This window comes from Camelus ferus, chromosome 28 (assembly GCF_009834535.1).
Source record: "Camelus ferus isolate YT-003-E chromosome 28, BCGSAC_Cfer_1.0, whole genome shotgun sequence".
Taxonomy (NCBI): domain Eukaryota; kingdom Metazoa; phylum Chordata; class Mammalia; order Artiodactyla; family Camelidae; genus Camelus; species Camelus ferus.
Genome location: NC_045723.1, coordinates 391,908 through 406,720, shown reverse-complemented (window position 1 = coordinate 406,720; position 14,813 = coordinate 391,908). Strand labels below are relative to the sequence as shown.

Sequence of the window (14,813 nt, the reverse complement as noted above, 5' to 3'; positions counted from 1 at the left end):
GTGCCTCCGTCTGTCTCCTTGGTGTAATTGGTGATGTCTGGCTGGAAATGTCCCGAGACTGACCTGTAGGTTTCACTGCGGGTCCCAGAAACGTTTGGCTTGTGTGTGCGCTTTGCTATAAAAGGTGTTGTGTGTTCCTGGCTGTTTACTTACAGTGACAAAGTGCTGAATCCAGATCTGTCTTTCCTGTTCAGGGCCTGGCACATCTCCACATCCATCACGTGATTCACCGGGACATCAAGGGCCAGAATGTGCTGCTGACGGAGAACGCAGAGGTGAAACTTGGTATGTGACGGGCGTGTCACGTGATGCGCGCACACTGGTGGCCCTCTCTGCCCGGGTGCCATTAGCTGCCAGCGCTCTCCTCGCCCACGCTCTCCGCTTCTGTCTGTCTGAGTGTTGGGAACAGGGCTTATTGCTCAGCCTGCTCCAGACTCCTTCCCCTGAATGGTACACAGGCATTTGAATCAGGCCTTGTATCACTGTCCTGCGTGGAGACCATTAATGACTTCCTGTTTCACTTGGAATGAAACCCCCACATCTTACCATGGCCCCTGCTGCTCTCCGGCCTCAGCCTGTGAGCCTCCTTGCCTCTCTTCCTCAGTCACTCATTTTATAGCTTCCTTGGCACTTGCCTCAGTGTTTCCCACATATGTTCCCGGGAACACTCCTGGGGAACACTTGCCCCAGCTCCCACGTTTCCGTCTATTTTCCTCATTCTCAGAGGTCCTCCCTGACCCTCTGTTCTGTGTTGGGTCCTACTGCTTGTTCCGTCCATAATGCTGAGCACAGTTTATGATTATATAGCTGTTTGTTTGCTTATGTTTCTGCCTTATCAGCAGTCAGTGGCTAGGATTGTCTGACCTGGAGTATTCTTACCCAGCACCCAGCATAGGGCCTTGAATGTAGTAGGTGCTCAGTAAATGTGTACATGGGGCCCATGGTGTCTTCCTGGAGATGCTCTTACAGTGGTTCTTTTCTGTGTCCTGTTTCCCTTACCTGGATCTCAGCTCGTTCCCATCGTGCGTTCATCGAAGGCATCTGTCAAATTTTTAAACAGAATGAGTGTTAAGTCCCTTTGAAATCTCAGGCACGGTCGTAGACTTACCATCTCCCTCACTGCCTTCTTGCCTGACGCCGCATTTACTGGTCAACTGTGGAGGGACAGTCTGCCCCTCTAAGCGAAGACAGGAGGCGCTCAGTTTGACCTCCCTGCTAATGGCCCAGCAGGCTCTGTGCTCCCTGCGCTGTCCCCGTGGTGCTGGGCCTGGGACAGTCCCTCGACACCCCCTTGGTGACTGTGACCTGCACTCACCGCCTGGCCTCTGTGTCTGTCTCAGAAGCACGTCCAGCACGTGAGCCCACCTCCTGGCCAGGTAGTTTCCTGAGTGGTCCTGTGCACAGTACCCCCCGGCCCTCCGGCATGCGCTCCTGCGGGGTAGTGGCTGTGTGCGCGGGGTCAGCGTTGGCGGACGTTCCATTAGAGTTGAGGTCTTCCTGCCATGTCTGCCTCCGTCCTTGAGCTTCCCTGTAGATTGCCTCATCAGCCAGTTGGGTGGGACGTCGGAGGCCCAGCTACTTGGGGAGCGGTTTCTCAGTGTCTTGGCTTGATTGTCGTTGTTTAATTCAGCATCTCCTATGTAAAGTGCTGTTCTTTCCAGAAAACCTTCTCTGTCTGTGGTTTGTGCTGCGAATGTCACGTGGGTCTCTGGCAGCTCTCCTGACTCGGGTTTTCTGGGACGTGATCTCGTCCGCAGCAGGCTCGCTCCCTGAGAGCACTGGAGATCTGGTCCACCCGGATGTCCGTCTGGTGGCTGCTGTCAGGAAGCTCAGGGCGGTGGCAGGCCCGGCCTCCCGGGAGCCTCTGGGCTGGTCGAGCATCTTGCCCCTGGTGGGTTTGCTCTGCAGATGGTGCCCAGAGGTTGCACATCCGTGCCGGATTTCTGTCTGGTTTACTCTGAAGACCCCTGCTCTCACCTTTCTTTGCCTGTATTTTACATGTTTGTTAATTGTCCTCTTCCTGCCGCAGTCGATTTTGGGGTGAGTGCTCAGCTGGACAGGACTGTCGGGAGGAGAAACACGTTCATTGGGACCCCCTACTGGATGGCTCCCGAGGTCATCGCCTGCGACGAGAACCCGGATGCCACCTACGATTACAGAGTAAGGCTCCTGCCCGGCTTCCGTGGGGCCCGACAGCCCTGAGAGTGGGCTCTGCCCCCTCCTCCCTCCCTCCCTGCCTGCCCCGTGAGGACCGCATGGCACCTGCGGCAGGTGCACCTCTGCTGGGACAGTATTGGGAGGCTTGCTTTGGTCCATTCTGTGTCACCTCTGTTCTGTTACTAAGTGGGATGCTGCTTTCCAGGCAGGGGGCGGTCACTGTTGTTTGCCCTGAGTGAGTAAATGCTTCTGCCCTGTTTGCTATCCTTTTTACCTTGAAGAGTATATTATAATCAGATGTTTATTATTTTTAAAGTATTGTCAGACTGTATAGCAGTAGCTTCGTCTCCGTGAAGCCTGAGAGCATTGTTACAGAGCTTCGCTTTGGTGCACAAGTGGATTTAAACTGTTAGAGTGACCTCTAGGGACTTAGATTGATAATGCACTTTTTGATCCTGATGTAAAACCCATATTTGATCATCAGACTCAGGTTGAATATGTTTTTAAAAAATTCTCTTGCCTTAAATGAGTTAGAGTTGTCGATGTACCTGTTAATGATATTCAAAAATGAATTCGTATCTTAACAGTCCCCAGTGTATTTCAGTATTTACGATAAATACCCAGTTAAGGAAACTCAATTTAAGTCTATGGAGAGGAATATTTATTTTATTTTTTTATATGTTGAAGCATTTTAAAATAGGTGATAAGACTTTACAGCTTGTCACTCTTTGTTTCATCATTATGTGTCTCCAGAATCTCAAAACGTTTTCTGACATCCAAAATATTATCATAGTTTTGCTTAAGAATGATTTCTTAATAGAGTCCATAGTTAGACCAGCTGGCTTACAGCTGGTCTGTCCAGACCAGTGTTCAGTGCAGGACGAGACGCTGGATTTGGTTGTTTGGCTGTTGGATATCTTCTAATTGAGAATATCCCTCACCCCACCCCACTCCTTGTCCCTGACTTGCTGAAGAGGCAGTGTTCCACCTTTTAGATTTATCTTACCATTTCTGAATGTTAGCTCTGCAATCTTTGTAATGTCATTTAGCTTGTTTTCCTGTAAACTTGAAAGGCTCAGTTAGTATCCAGGAAGGCCTTAGGGTGCCCTCGGAGGAGATGGGTGTGGTGTGTGACGCATCCCTCCAGGGGCGTGGACCACTGCCCCACTACTGCTGCTGCCGAGGCCAGTCACTGGGTTCAGGTCGTGAACCACCCTTCGCACCTGATAGTGTAGAAAACCCCATAACAATAAAGGGGCAACCCACAGGCCTGTCCTTACCTCTTGTGATAAAATATATGTTATAGGTTATTTAGGAAAACCCTTAAGCTGAGCAACTTTAAGCAGTTTCTTTGTTAGTATAGCATATAAACAAAAGAAGGCTCATGGTGATAACCATCTGTTACCTGCTTTAAGAAAATCTCATTTGGGTTTTAAGAAGTTGGCTGATAAAACTTCATCTAGTGTATACTGAGCGTCTGCCCCATGGTAGTCATAGTTCTGGAGGCGCAAAGGTGAATGAAACAATGAAAGTGCCCGCCCTTGTGGAACTTACATTTGAGTAGAGAATAAAGTTCGAATTTTTAAATTGGTATTTCAGGGGAATCAGAAGATTGCAAGCACTTAGCTTACCACACATCCCCTTCCTGAGTTTGAAGGGAGAGACGCAGCGGCCTGATGGAGTTTAGTGAGCTAGGGTAGGTCTTATTAATTCAGCTGCAGACCTTTTATAAAGCGTACTTCTAGCCTTAAAACTTTTGACATCTTAATTAAGTGTGAGATATTGTCGTAAAACATAAGATTACCAACGGCAGTCAGGGCTGGGAGTCTAAGCTACCTACTGCTTGTAAAGACCCGAAGGAACACTGGTGTGCAGAGCCTGCTGCGGCCGTCGGAGAAGCTGTCGCGTGGACCGCGTCTAGTTCCCCGTAGGCCGGGGTGGTTCTGGTTAACAGCCAGCTTTGTCTTCATTGTATCATCTGCTCATTCATTTGGAAGGTACTCTTCCAGATGTGTATGTGCTTTTCATTTCCTGGCGAGCTTCGTCTCGGTTTATACACCCACGAGTGCATGTATGTTGTCTGTGTGGTTGGCCAGCGGTGGAGAGTTCATGGCCTCACGTCCTGCTTTGTTCTGCAGAGTGACCTGTGGTCTTGCGGCATCACCGCCATCGAGATGGCAGAAGGCGCTCCCCGTAAGTAGCCTCTTTTTGAACCTGGTTGTGGTCTGTGACTTAAACCTGGTTTCATGGCTTCAGAAAGAACACTTTGTGGAGGAACTTTTCCTTGAGGGGCGTTTAGATGAAGGAATCCTAAGTGCAGTGGAGTTTAGGTGTAAAAGCAATTCTTGGCAGGCATTGTTCCTTTTGAACATCTCCCTGAGGTCTGTAGGCTACGTTATCCTTTATTTAACTTGTAATCAGACGTGTGACCTGAAATTATTCTGACAGCAGGTAACAAGCAGTACTTCTTCTTCTTCCAGTTTAAATCTGATACTCAGTGAAACTGGTTCTAACACAGGAACTGTCAGTATTATGTTTTGACTTTACAAATAGAGGCATAGTTTTTCACCTGTAATTTTTTTTTTTTTTGGATTACCTGTGAAATTTTGCTTCTGCTTTGGGTTAAATCAGTGACAGCTTCATAAAATTAATTTTTTTAATAGCTTAGATTTTTCTTTTGTAATTGACTCATTTTTATTAAATTTTTTTTGGCGGGGGGAGGTAATTTATTTACTTATCTTTTTTTTAGAGGGGGGGACTGGTGATTGAACCCAGGACCTCGTGCATGCTAAGCACGCGCTCTACCCCTGAGCTGTAACCTCCCCCAGAACTGAGTTTTAATCAGGGGCAGGTAGAATTGCAGAGATCACGAAGAATGCCTGACTGTCTGGTGCATAGTTGCTGCTGAATAAGTATTTGTTGAGTGAATGAAGGAAGACTGCCCACAGCTAAGAGCTAGTTTGCCTTGCAGAAGCGGCCGTCTGTCTTGGTCACCGTGTCCCCCGAGGACCTGAGACAGGGCAGCACTGCCCGACCCTGTGTCTCAGTTTTATTTCCCGGTGGGACTAGTCCTCTCTTTTCCTCTGGCCCCATGCCCCAGCTGCCGTGTAAGATTCCCGTGAAGGTAAATAAACACGGAAATGCCCGTTGTGACAGACTCACGGGCGCACGTGCCCCTGACACGCCTTCACTGGGCAGGTGATCACAGTACAGACAGTAACTGCGCAGAATTGAACAGTTCTGTTTCACTCCCACGTTTCTGCTTTTCCGCAGGTAACGCTAGCTGTAACAGCGAACAGAGAACATTCCTGGAGGGCTCAGGGCTCACTGTGTTCCAGGCATCGTGTGACGATGGCCTTTAAGCAGCGTCCAATTTACTGCTCAAAGCAACCGCATGAAAATAAAATGGTTTTCATTGTCGTCTTATAGATGGGGTAGGAACCTAAGCTGTTCACCCCTTTAGGGCTTTGAATCAGCATTTAGCTCTGATTTATGAGGCCTTCCCGTGTCCATCTGAAGCGGTATTCTTGTTGCTCTTGTCCACCTTACGTTTTGCTGTGTTTAAGCGGGGGGTTCGGGCCGTGTCGAGGCCTCATAACCAAGTGTCTGGACTGCTTGAGGTAAAGCGGGTCAGTCAGACGATGGGCAGAGCATGTGGTGTCACGGGTGAGCCGGGAACCGGGGCAAGTCACGGGAGTGCCGCACTGACACGTGTCTCCTCTCCCCAGCTCTCTGTGACATGCATCCAATGAGAGCGCTGTTTCTCATCCCCAGAAACCCTCCTCCCCGGCTGAAGTCCAAAAAATGGTAAGCTGTGTGTGCTTTCTTGTCGTTCTTGTTCTTTTCCTTTAAAAAAAAATGTTCCTTTTTAGTTTTACTTCAAGACAAAATCCTTGCCACTCTGATTGCCCAGGACCACGAGCCGGTGCTCCAAGACGCCAGTTAAAAAGAGTATTGGTTTATTTTTTTAATGTATTTTTTTCTTGATAAGTTGTCCTTGAATTATAAAATGGTAACAAGTGACTGTATGAAACACCAGAACGTGGTTCAAGAAGAAAGTTCTGTTGTAATATTTAAGCACACTTTCAGTGTCGTGTATTTCTAAACATGTTTACATTAAACAGCAGCGCTGTCTCGACTTGCAGTTCCTCGGTGGAAATAGCATTTTAAAATTCACTGAGGCTGTTCGCTGTAATCATTGCAGGACACTGAATTCTAGGTGCCCGTTTTCATCCCAGCAGACCGCATCGGGGGAGGGGCCCTCTTCCCGGGCTGCCCCTTCCTCGTGCGTTTGCTAAACAGGAGCTGATCCCAGCAGAGGGAGATGGTGGTGCCGCCCCTGGCGAGGGCGGGAAAACTTGCAGCAGCGTGGGGAGGTGCTGCTTTGGTCTGGTTTTAACACCTTGGAGGGAGAGGCAGTGCTTTGTTTTTTGCCTAAGAGTTTCACCCACTTGCTGCCCCCTGTGAGCTTTTCTGGTCCCTTCCTGTCGGTCCCTGTGTGCACGCGGGCTCTCCTCCCTCCTTGCCTGTCCCTGCTTCCTGCGCTCGGCTGTCTGTCTGTCTTACCTGCTGTGGACTTTTTCCCTTTCTGAAACTATTCTCACTGTTCTCACCAGTTTTCCAGTTAGTGTTGTCTCCTCTGAGATTCCTGCCTCTAATTCTGAAATGGGCACAGGACCTCCACTTCGGGCCTCCTTCTCTCCTGGACGCGGTCTTCTAGCTGTTCATCTGCTCTGTTCCACTTGGTGGCTCACCTTCTGATGTTCTGGTGTCCTTCCTGTCTGTGGGTGTGGACGTGCCCACCGTGGTGTCACTCCTGTTTCCTTCACGCTCCTCCCTGTCCTCTCCTGAGCACCGCTCTCCATCCTTCCCCGCCTTTGTCTGCTGGCAGGATTCTCTCCCTCCTTTATCCTGTCTGACCACACTCAGCTTCAGGTAGCTGAGGTTGTCTGGTTCTGCCAGTCCTTGGAGAGGTTCTTTAAGGCTTTACAGTTGCAGTGATTTTAGCCCCAGCTGGTCTCCTGTATTAAAACGTGGTAAATGATGGGCTTCCCTGGGTGGCCGGCCCTGGAAACCAGACGTGGGCTGGGTAGTGGGTATTGCCAGGGAGTCCGTGCAGGGCTGGGGGGCGCTTTATTAAACAGCACTCGCTTCCCCCTTTCTCTCTCTGTTGGATTTTATTATGCTCCACCTTCAGGGTATTTTGCAACTTACACATCTAGTCCGTTGGCCCACTCTGATGATTCTGTCCATTACTGTTTTGGATTCGCTGTGTGTACGGTACATGAAGCAGGGAGACGGACACGATGACGGTAGACCCTTCCCGTCTTCTTCCACCAAACTGGCTCTGACTCTGCTGGATTAGCGCATCCTCACCAGTTTACGTCATTGCCTCATTTTACCTAAGCATCCTAAAGGGTTGCGAGGGTTACAGGCACAGAGTCCTTCTTCCTTTACGACGGCAGTCCTGTCCTGTTCACCCGATGTAGTTTTTACCACTGTTTTTGGAGAGGGGGCTTTTGAAAGATGATCAGTGAACTCTCTTCCAGCAGAATATGGTTGTTGGTTTTAAAGACTATATTGTGGATCCCCAATTCTCAGGTGTCAGTCTGTGCACACGGCACACGAGAAGCCGTCTGGAGTTTTTTAAACTCAGGGCTCCAACCTTAGTTTCTGGTTTGTTTGGTCTGAGGAGTGACGTGGGCATTTATAGTTTTAATAAACTCCCAGATCATCCTTGTGGGCAGTGGGGTGTGGGGGTCTCTGTGTTAGAGCATTCTGCCACAACTGTGTGGAATCTTCCACGTTCCTCTTTAACCACAGAGTAAGTAGCAGCCTGTGTGAGTGGCTGTGTGGGCCCTTTTCTGAGCTGACCCCAACCTCTTTTTGTATTCTGTCTGCTTTTCACACTCACGTCAGGAAACGATTCATTATTCCCTAGTGCTCCGCTGCCTCGTCCGTGATGTCCCTGTCACTCCGGGGTGATGGCTTCTCTCCCCCGTCTTGGAACGTCTCGTGCCCTCCTTTTCCTTGACGTCTCGCCCCCTCCACTGTCGCTGTGGTTCCTTCTTCCTCTCTAAGTGTGACTGCACGTCCGCTGTTGTGTGTGTGTGCATTTCCTCCCTTTATCTCCTGCGTGCTGTCTCTTACGGAGCCAAGCGTACATGTTAGTCGTTGATGCATAAATGTCTGTTGAGTGGAACAGAAATAGTAAGTTTGAATGAAATAGAAGACAATAGAAGCGATTCCTCAGAGCAGTGAGATAACTGGAAAGAACTGAGCTAATTTTCTCAATCACATTTTTAAAGACCAAATAACTCATTCATTCAACAAAAATTTATTCCACACCTAACTATTGTAGTCTGCCTGCTCAGAGCTGGGCATTGCCGACAAGCTGAAAAGGAGGAACCAGGCCTGACCTGTACCGTTCAGTCCGGGGGGAGACAGACACGTGAGTGTGCAACGTGCAGGGTGTTTCGGGCAGGCAGCCCCAGGGGGAGGCTCCCAGAGAGAAGATGCCTGAGCTGAGTCTCGGGAGATCAGGTGAGGAACGGTGTCGTGGCCAAGGCTAGTGAGGGGTCAGCATGAGCCAGAGATGGGGAAACAGGGAAGTCAGGGGGCTGCAGGGTCAGTGTGACAGTAGAGCCATCGCGCCCCCCCCCCCCCCCACTGTTGTTTCTACCTCCGCGTTCAGCAGAGAAGACTGATAGGGGAACTGGTTCCAAGCTGATGGAAACGTCATGTTGCAGGTTCAAGCCCCGTGTTTGGTCGCTGCCTTGGCTCCCTTTCTATCTACGTGTGCCCTCGTCGTCTAGGTCCAGACGTCTATCCTCTGTCCGCTTCATATTAGCAAAACCCCTCTCTGCTCCCTTGCCGCCCCCTCCCGTGATGTTCAGCTGCCTCCGTGGCCCCCGGTGTGCGTGCAGCTCTTCAGCCGTGTTTCAGGGACACTCCTGGCCATGGTCCTGCTTCTGTTCGTGTTTTATTCCTGTGCTTTTGCGGAGTGTCGTTCACAGCGGATTCTGAAGCCCTTCTTTGTTTTCAAGCTTGTAAGTCATTGATATTTTGGAGCTTTGCTCTTGGTGGTAGAAATTTGATGGTCTTTTGTACTTCCTCTTCTAGGTCAAAGAAGTTTTTTAGTTTTATAGAAGGGTGTCTGGTGAAGAATTACCTGCAGCGGCCCTCCACTGAGCAGCTTTTGAAACATCCTTTCATAAGGGACCAGCCGAATGAAAGGCAAGTTAGAATCCAGCTTAAGGACCACATAGACCGGACCAGAAAGAAGAGGGGAGAGAAAGGTATTAAACCGGTTTTTATTTACGTCTTAAAACATGAAAGATTTTTTGACGTTCTTGCTGGCCAGCATGCATTACTCCTTTCCCACCTGTGAGTGTGTGCTCACCTGGCCGGGGCCTGAGCCGTCAGTCTCTGCTCTGCATGCAGGGGTGGGCCGAGGGGCCAGCCGGGCTCGGGCCGAGGGGCCAGCCAGGTTCCAGCCAAGGTGACCCGAGCGCGTGGAGTGCCGCCGGCCCCGCGGCCAGGCAGCTGGTGGCTGCTCTCTGGCTCCTCATCAGGAGTGGTCTGTTCTGCTGCGCCTTTTACTTCACTGTGGACCTCGCGTTCTGTGCACATCACACAGGGCCTCGCGCGCCAGCCGTGAGCATCGCCATGGTGTGTTCACCCCCCTTCCTCTCCTGCTCAGAGCCCCAGGGTGCCCAGCTTCACACGGCCCCCGTGGTGTGGGGGGCCCAGGCCCCACGTGCAGCCCGGCGGCTTTCTCTTCTTCCCCTGCAGCACAAGTGTGTGCTTGTGCCCTTTGCTTAAGGCTCCGAGTGCTCTGTCCTGACGTGTTCTGTGGGTTCGGCGGTGCCTCCTGCCCAGTGAGGTGCCGGCCCAGCTTCACCACCATCTTCCCTGAGCCTCTTCTCAGAGCCCCGGGCTCACATCGACCTTCTTGTCCCGTGAATTCTCACTGTAACTTTACAGAACAACATTGGAGAACTGGTGTCCCACTAATGAACTTTATTGGACAGTCAAATTTCAAGGCCAAAGAAGAAACTAAAAAGAACAAGTTCAAGGGAGTAAATAGTTGGTCAGAGGCACCTTTGGAGGCCTGTGCTGAGCTTTTTCCCAGAGTCGTTTCCAACTAGACACAAGTGCTGTACTCAGAGTTAACTCATCACTGATGGTCATCAGAACTTCTTTGCTGTCTGATACATTTGACCATGAAAGTAATTAAGCTTCATACACTAAGCTATGCACTTGTAACAAAGTGAACTAAAGTTTGAGAACGAAAGAAAGCTTTTTTGGGAAAAGGTTATTTGCATATTGGATCATTTTCCCACTACTTTTTTAATAATAGCAGACAGCCCTGGAGCGCTGGCTCCAGTCGGGCTCATAGCACCTCGCGTATCCCCATCACCCACGACCGCCGCAGGTGCGGGCAGGGGAGCCCTCCACCTTCCTTCCCTGTCTTCAGGTCATGGTGACAGAAGAGCCTCTTCGCCTTCGTTCACCTTCCCCGTACGTCTTGCCAATCACTGAGTTTATAGTACAGAAGTTTAAATATATGAGTACCTACTTAAAGGACTCCTGAGATTATTTAGGTTGGAATTTCCCTGGGAAACTAGCCTATTCTTGAGTTCTTTAAAATTACATAGTTTTGATTTTCTAGCATAGAAAAGAACTGATGTCGGGCGTAGAGACGTAAATACACGTAACAGATATTGCCAGCTGTATACAGTATAGACTGAGCCATCTTTTAAGTTCTCAGGCCCGTTTTTCTTACCAGAAAACTGATTTTCCTTATACATCTCTGAAGACTTACATATCTCTGAAAAAAGTTAGAGATGTGTGCTTTGTTTATGAATTGGTAAGTCCCTTCAGCCTGTTCGGCTCTGATTGCTGTCTGGAGTGAAAGGGCTCGCTGTGAGTCAGGTACTCGCATTGAGGGCAGGGCCCAGTGAAACGGACTGCTGCTCTTGGGGAGACGTTATAAAACCTGTTGAAGTGGAAGTACGTTATTCACGCTGAAACTTTGCTTAGTTCTGGTCTAAGAGCGGCTTTTGGCTCCTCCTTTAGCTATGCTGTTTAATCAGGTTTTCCCTGGTTCCTCCTTTATGATTTGTGGGAACGTGGAGTTAGGTTTTCCTGCCCTGAGTACCTACCCAGGGCTTCACCCTGTCTCAGCCCAGAGGCTTTTGTCTCTGCTGTCCTCTAAGGCGAGCCCTGAGAGCTGAAAATAACCAAATACATTCTTTCATTGCCTTAGCACGGGCTGTTACATCTCTCTCTCGAGTGCGGGCGTCAGAGTGGACTGTTGGCTGCGCCGCCGGACCACTGTCCTTGTGTGTCCGGGGCCCTGCGGCCCCCCCGCCTTCGCCCCACCAGGGCTCGTCCGGAGCACAAGCGGAGTCTGCTTTCCCAGGGGGAGTGAGGCTGGCCCAGGGCGTGCCCGCCGCCACGGCGGGAACCTGGTGTCACGCTTTCCTCCCCCCAAGTCCTCTGCACGCATTTTATTTTCTCGAAGGATATCTGGTTTATTGTCGGCGGCTGTGCCCTCGTGGATGCTCCTGTCTGTGCAGGAGTTGGTTTGTGCCCCAGTTGTCTTGTTGTCTTGTTCACAGATGAGACTGAGTACGAGTACAGCGGGAGTGAGGAGGAGGAGGAGGAGGTGCCGGAGCAGGAGGGGGAGCCCAGGTAAGGCCGCCGCCGCCACCCGCCCCCTGCTTCCCAGAGAGACTGTCGCACGGTGATGCCCGTGGAGAATGAAGGAGCCATAAATGACTTTGAAAGTGTCTTAGTATTAGTATCTCCCGTTCTTCTACTCTTTGAAAGATCCCTGTAAACACTTTCTTTCTTGAGCCTCTGCCCCAGTGGCTCTGTACCGAGACCGCAATGCCTCCTCTCCCCCAGGCATTTGGAAACACTGAGGCTGTGTCTGGCCCCGGGGAAGGGGGCTTGCCCCTGGCATTGCCCCAGGAAGTGTCTGGTGACGCGTGAACAGCCCTGCACGCACAGCTGTCCTGCTCCCAGGCCAGCAGGGCCTCGGCTGACACCGCCTCAGTCCTTCCCCAAACACATTTGTCTCTGGGCTTGTCTGGCTCCCCCTCCAGTGCAGCTTTAGCATCTCACGTCCTCTGTTGGGGTGCATTCTGTCCTGACCCATTTTATAGTCCATGTTCTGGTCATCTCTGGCTCCCCAAGGCCCAGTTGGATAGCACGAACCTCACAGTGACTCATTAATCAGGGAAGAGAAGATCTAACACTTAATGACGATCTTGCACGCAACGGACCTGCTGGACAGGGGAAGAATGAGGGGGACCCTGTGCAGGGAGTTTGGAGAAAGTGTGTCAAGAATGAAGAGAATTTATTGAAAAAAAACTCTGTATTCTCTTCTTATGTACAAGATTTGAACCCACCTGGGACTAAAGTTTTACCGTAGTTTGAGCTGACTTCATGAGTGGTGTCGTTGTTTGGGATTAGGAGTGTGATGTAATGGAAGAGGCAACTTGGGGAGACTTATTTGCTGTGTTGTTCTGCGTGTTTGGGGAGCGCAGAAGCAGCTTTCTGCTCAGGGCGATGCTGATTATCTGTGCGGCAACTCATACCTGGGACCCAGTTGGGCTCAGCCGCTGACCCTGGAAAGGAGAGTGGGAGGGAAAATGTGACAGGACTTGGTGGACCAGACGAAGATGATGAGGGACAGGTTCCTCTGATATTGGTCCCTGCCGACCTGGAACTTGGTGCTGCTTTTACTGATGGGAGGTCAGGTGGTCGGAGAGGGACCGATGACATGCAGAAGGAGGCGATCTCAGCTCTTCCTCGTCCACAGTGTGAGCTGATGTGAGAATCCTCACTAGCGATGTCTTGTCAAACATCCAGGACAGGGTTGAGGTATTTATGAAACAGATAAGACAAGATGTGATGCTGTTGAATTGTCGAGACGGTCATCCCCGTGGATTTATAGGGGGAGCTCGTCAGGAGGGTGACAGTAGGAAAGGGGGCACCGGCCCCACACCCCTGACAGCCCCTTCCCCCTGCAGCTCCATCGTCAACGTGCCCGGTGAGTCCACGCTCCGTCGGGACTTCCTGCGGCTGCAGCAGGAGAACAAGGAGCGCTCGGAGGCCCTGCGGAGGCAGCAGCTCCTACAGGAGCAGCAGCTCCGGGAGCAGGAGGAGTACAAGCGGCAGCTGCTGGCCGAGAGGCAGAAGCGCATCGAGCAGCAGAAGGAGCAGAGGCGGCGGCTGGAGGAGGTAGCGGGGGCGTCCGGGTGGGTCCTCGCTCTCTCTCCGCACGGGGGGCCGGACACCCAAAGGCCGACTTCTGTGGGCTCCCGAGGCTCAGTCGTCCAGGTCACTCCCGGAGGGACGCCTGCGCCCCGGCACCGACAGGGCTTCACAGTGCAGGAGGCCTTGGGAGCGTCCTCCTTGCTTGTGAAAACGCCCCTGGACCAGCCCCCCAGTGGCTCCCATCGCTGGTGGGGGCCTGGAGGCTGCGGCCCCCCGCCCGGCGGAGGCCCTGCCCGCAGGGGTCGGAGGTGGCCGGCCCAGGCCCAGCCTCCTTCCCTTCTGCTCTCGGCCTCTGCGCCCAAGTGTATGTGTCCATATTTTTCTGGAACTTCAGACTTTTTCACAGGAAAACCATTTTTCTGCAGATAACTTTAGGTACATGCAAGAGGAAGGGTTGAAGAAAAGAACGACGTTGGGTGTAATACAGATGCTGCTCTGTGGTCTGGTTATTAATGTGGGATTAGTTATCTGTGTGGGGGCAGCACAGTTTGTAACACTAAAGACATTGGTAGCGTGGTTACCCACAGCTTTTTCGTTTTTAATTCACAGCGGCATTATTTCCCTGTAGTTCACTTGGGGCTCAAAAGTTTTCTTTTGATTTTCTTTTCCTGACTGCCTTTTACTGTGTGTTTCACAGCTCCAGGTTTCTCACTCGTAATAGTTTGTTTCTATTTAATTCATGCGTCTTACTGTTTCACCTTTGTCTTTAATGCCAGAAAAAGACCCCGAACAACAGCAAAGGCAGTTGTGTTACTGGTACAGTGCTTTTCCCCAGGCTACTTAAGGGCACCTTTTGTGGGGAGAGTCTTTGTTTTTGTGTGTTTACACTGAATTCTGACAGCTTCACCCCTTGCCCCTAGTTTAGGAAACCGTGTCTGTCCGTCCAGCAAGGAGACTGGAAGTGCCCAGCGGTGCTGGTGGCGGAGAGCGTAGGGCACAGCCTGCCCCGAGGAAGGGCAGCGCTGCTGTGTGTGTAACCCTCTTTGCAGTTTATTTACAAACTCTTCTGTAATATTTTAAGGGCTGTTTTCAGTGATCTTCAACATAGCAGAATCCCTGAATGGTTCCAGGGTTTGTCAGGCTGTCCGTGGACCACTTGGACTTAGTACATGAGGCTGCTTGAGTTTTGAGGCTTCGGCTGTTTCTAGTTGCCTTTTCCCCCCGTTTGTTTGTTTTTTTCACTTTCTTTTTTCCTTGGTTGCTGCTTTATGTGGTATTTCCCACCATCCTGTCTAACCCTGGGCTGTACTTTCCTTAGTCTCCTGATGCAGTTAGTTTGGTGACTTACAACTTGAAGGGCCGGGTCAGCTGGAGCTTTGTAACGTAGGTCCTGGAAGCTGTTTGCAGGCCAAGTGACCGTGGGG

General features: G+C 50.9%; 1 protein-coding gene across 17 annotated transcripts in view; it reads left to right on the top strand.

The window, feature by feature from the left end:
• The window catches only part of MAP4K4 (mitogen-activated protein kinase kinase kinase kinase 4), a 143,719-nt gene that overhangs the window by 90,614 nt on the left and 38,292 nt on the right, over positions 1 to 14,813 (top strand). For all 17 annotated transcript variants that reach the window (XM_032469668.1, XM_032469683.1, XM_032469678.1 and 14 more), the window contains 7 exons: positions 195 to 285; positions 2,030 to 2,160; positions 4,296 to 4,350; positions 5,886 to 5,964; positions 9,280 to 9,455; positions 11,784 to 11,856; positions 13,203 to 13,413. In XM_032469668.1, the coding sequence (XP_032325559.1) occupies positions 195 to 285; positions 2,030 to 2,160; positions 4,296 to 4,350; positions 5,886 to 5,964; positions 9,280 to 9,455; positions 11,784 to 11,856; positions 13,203 to 13,413 (816 nt within the window). The remainder of the gene's footprint in view (positions 1 to 194; positions 286 to 2,029; positions 2,161 to 4,295; positions 4,351 to 5,885; positions 5,965 to 9,279; positions 9,456 to 11,783; positions 11,857 to 13,202; positions 13,414 to 14,813) is intronic.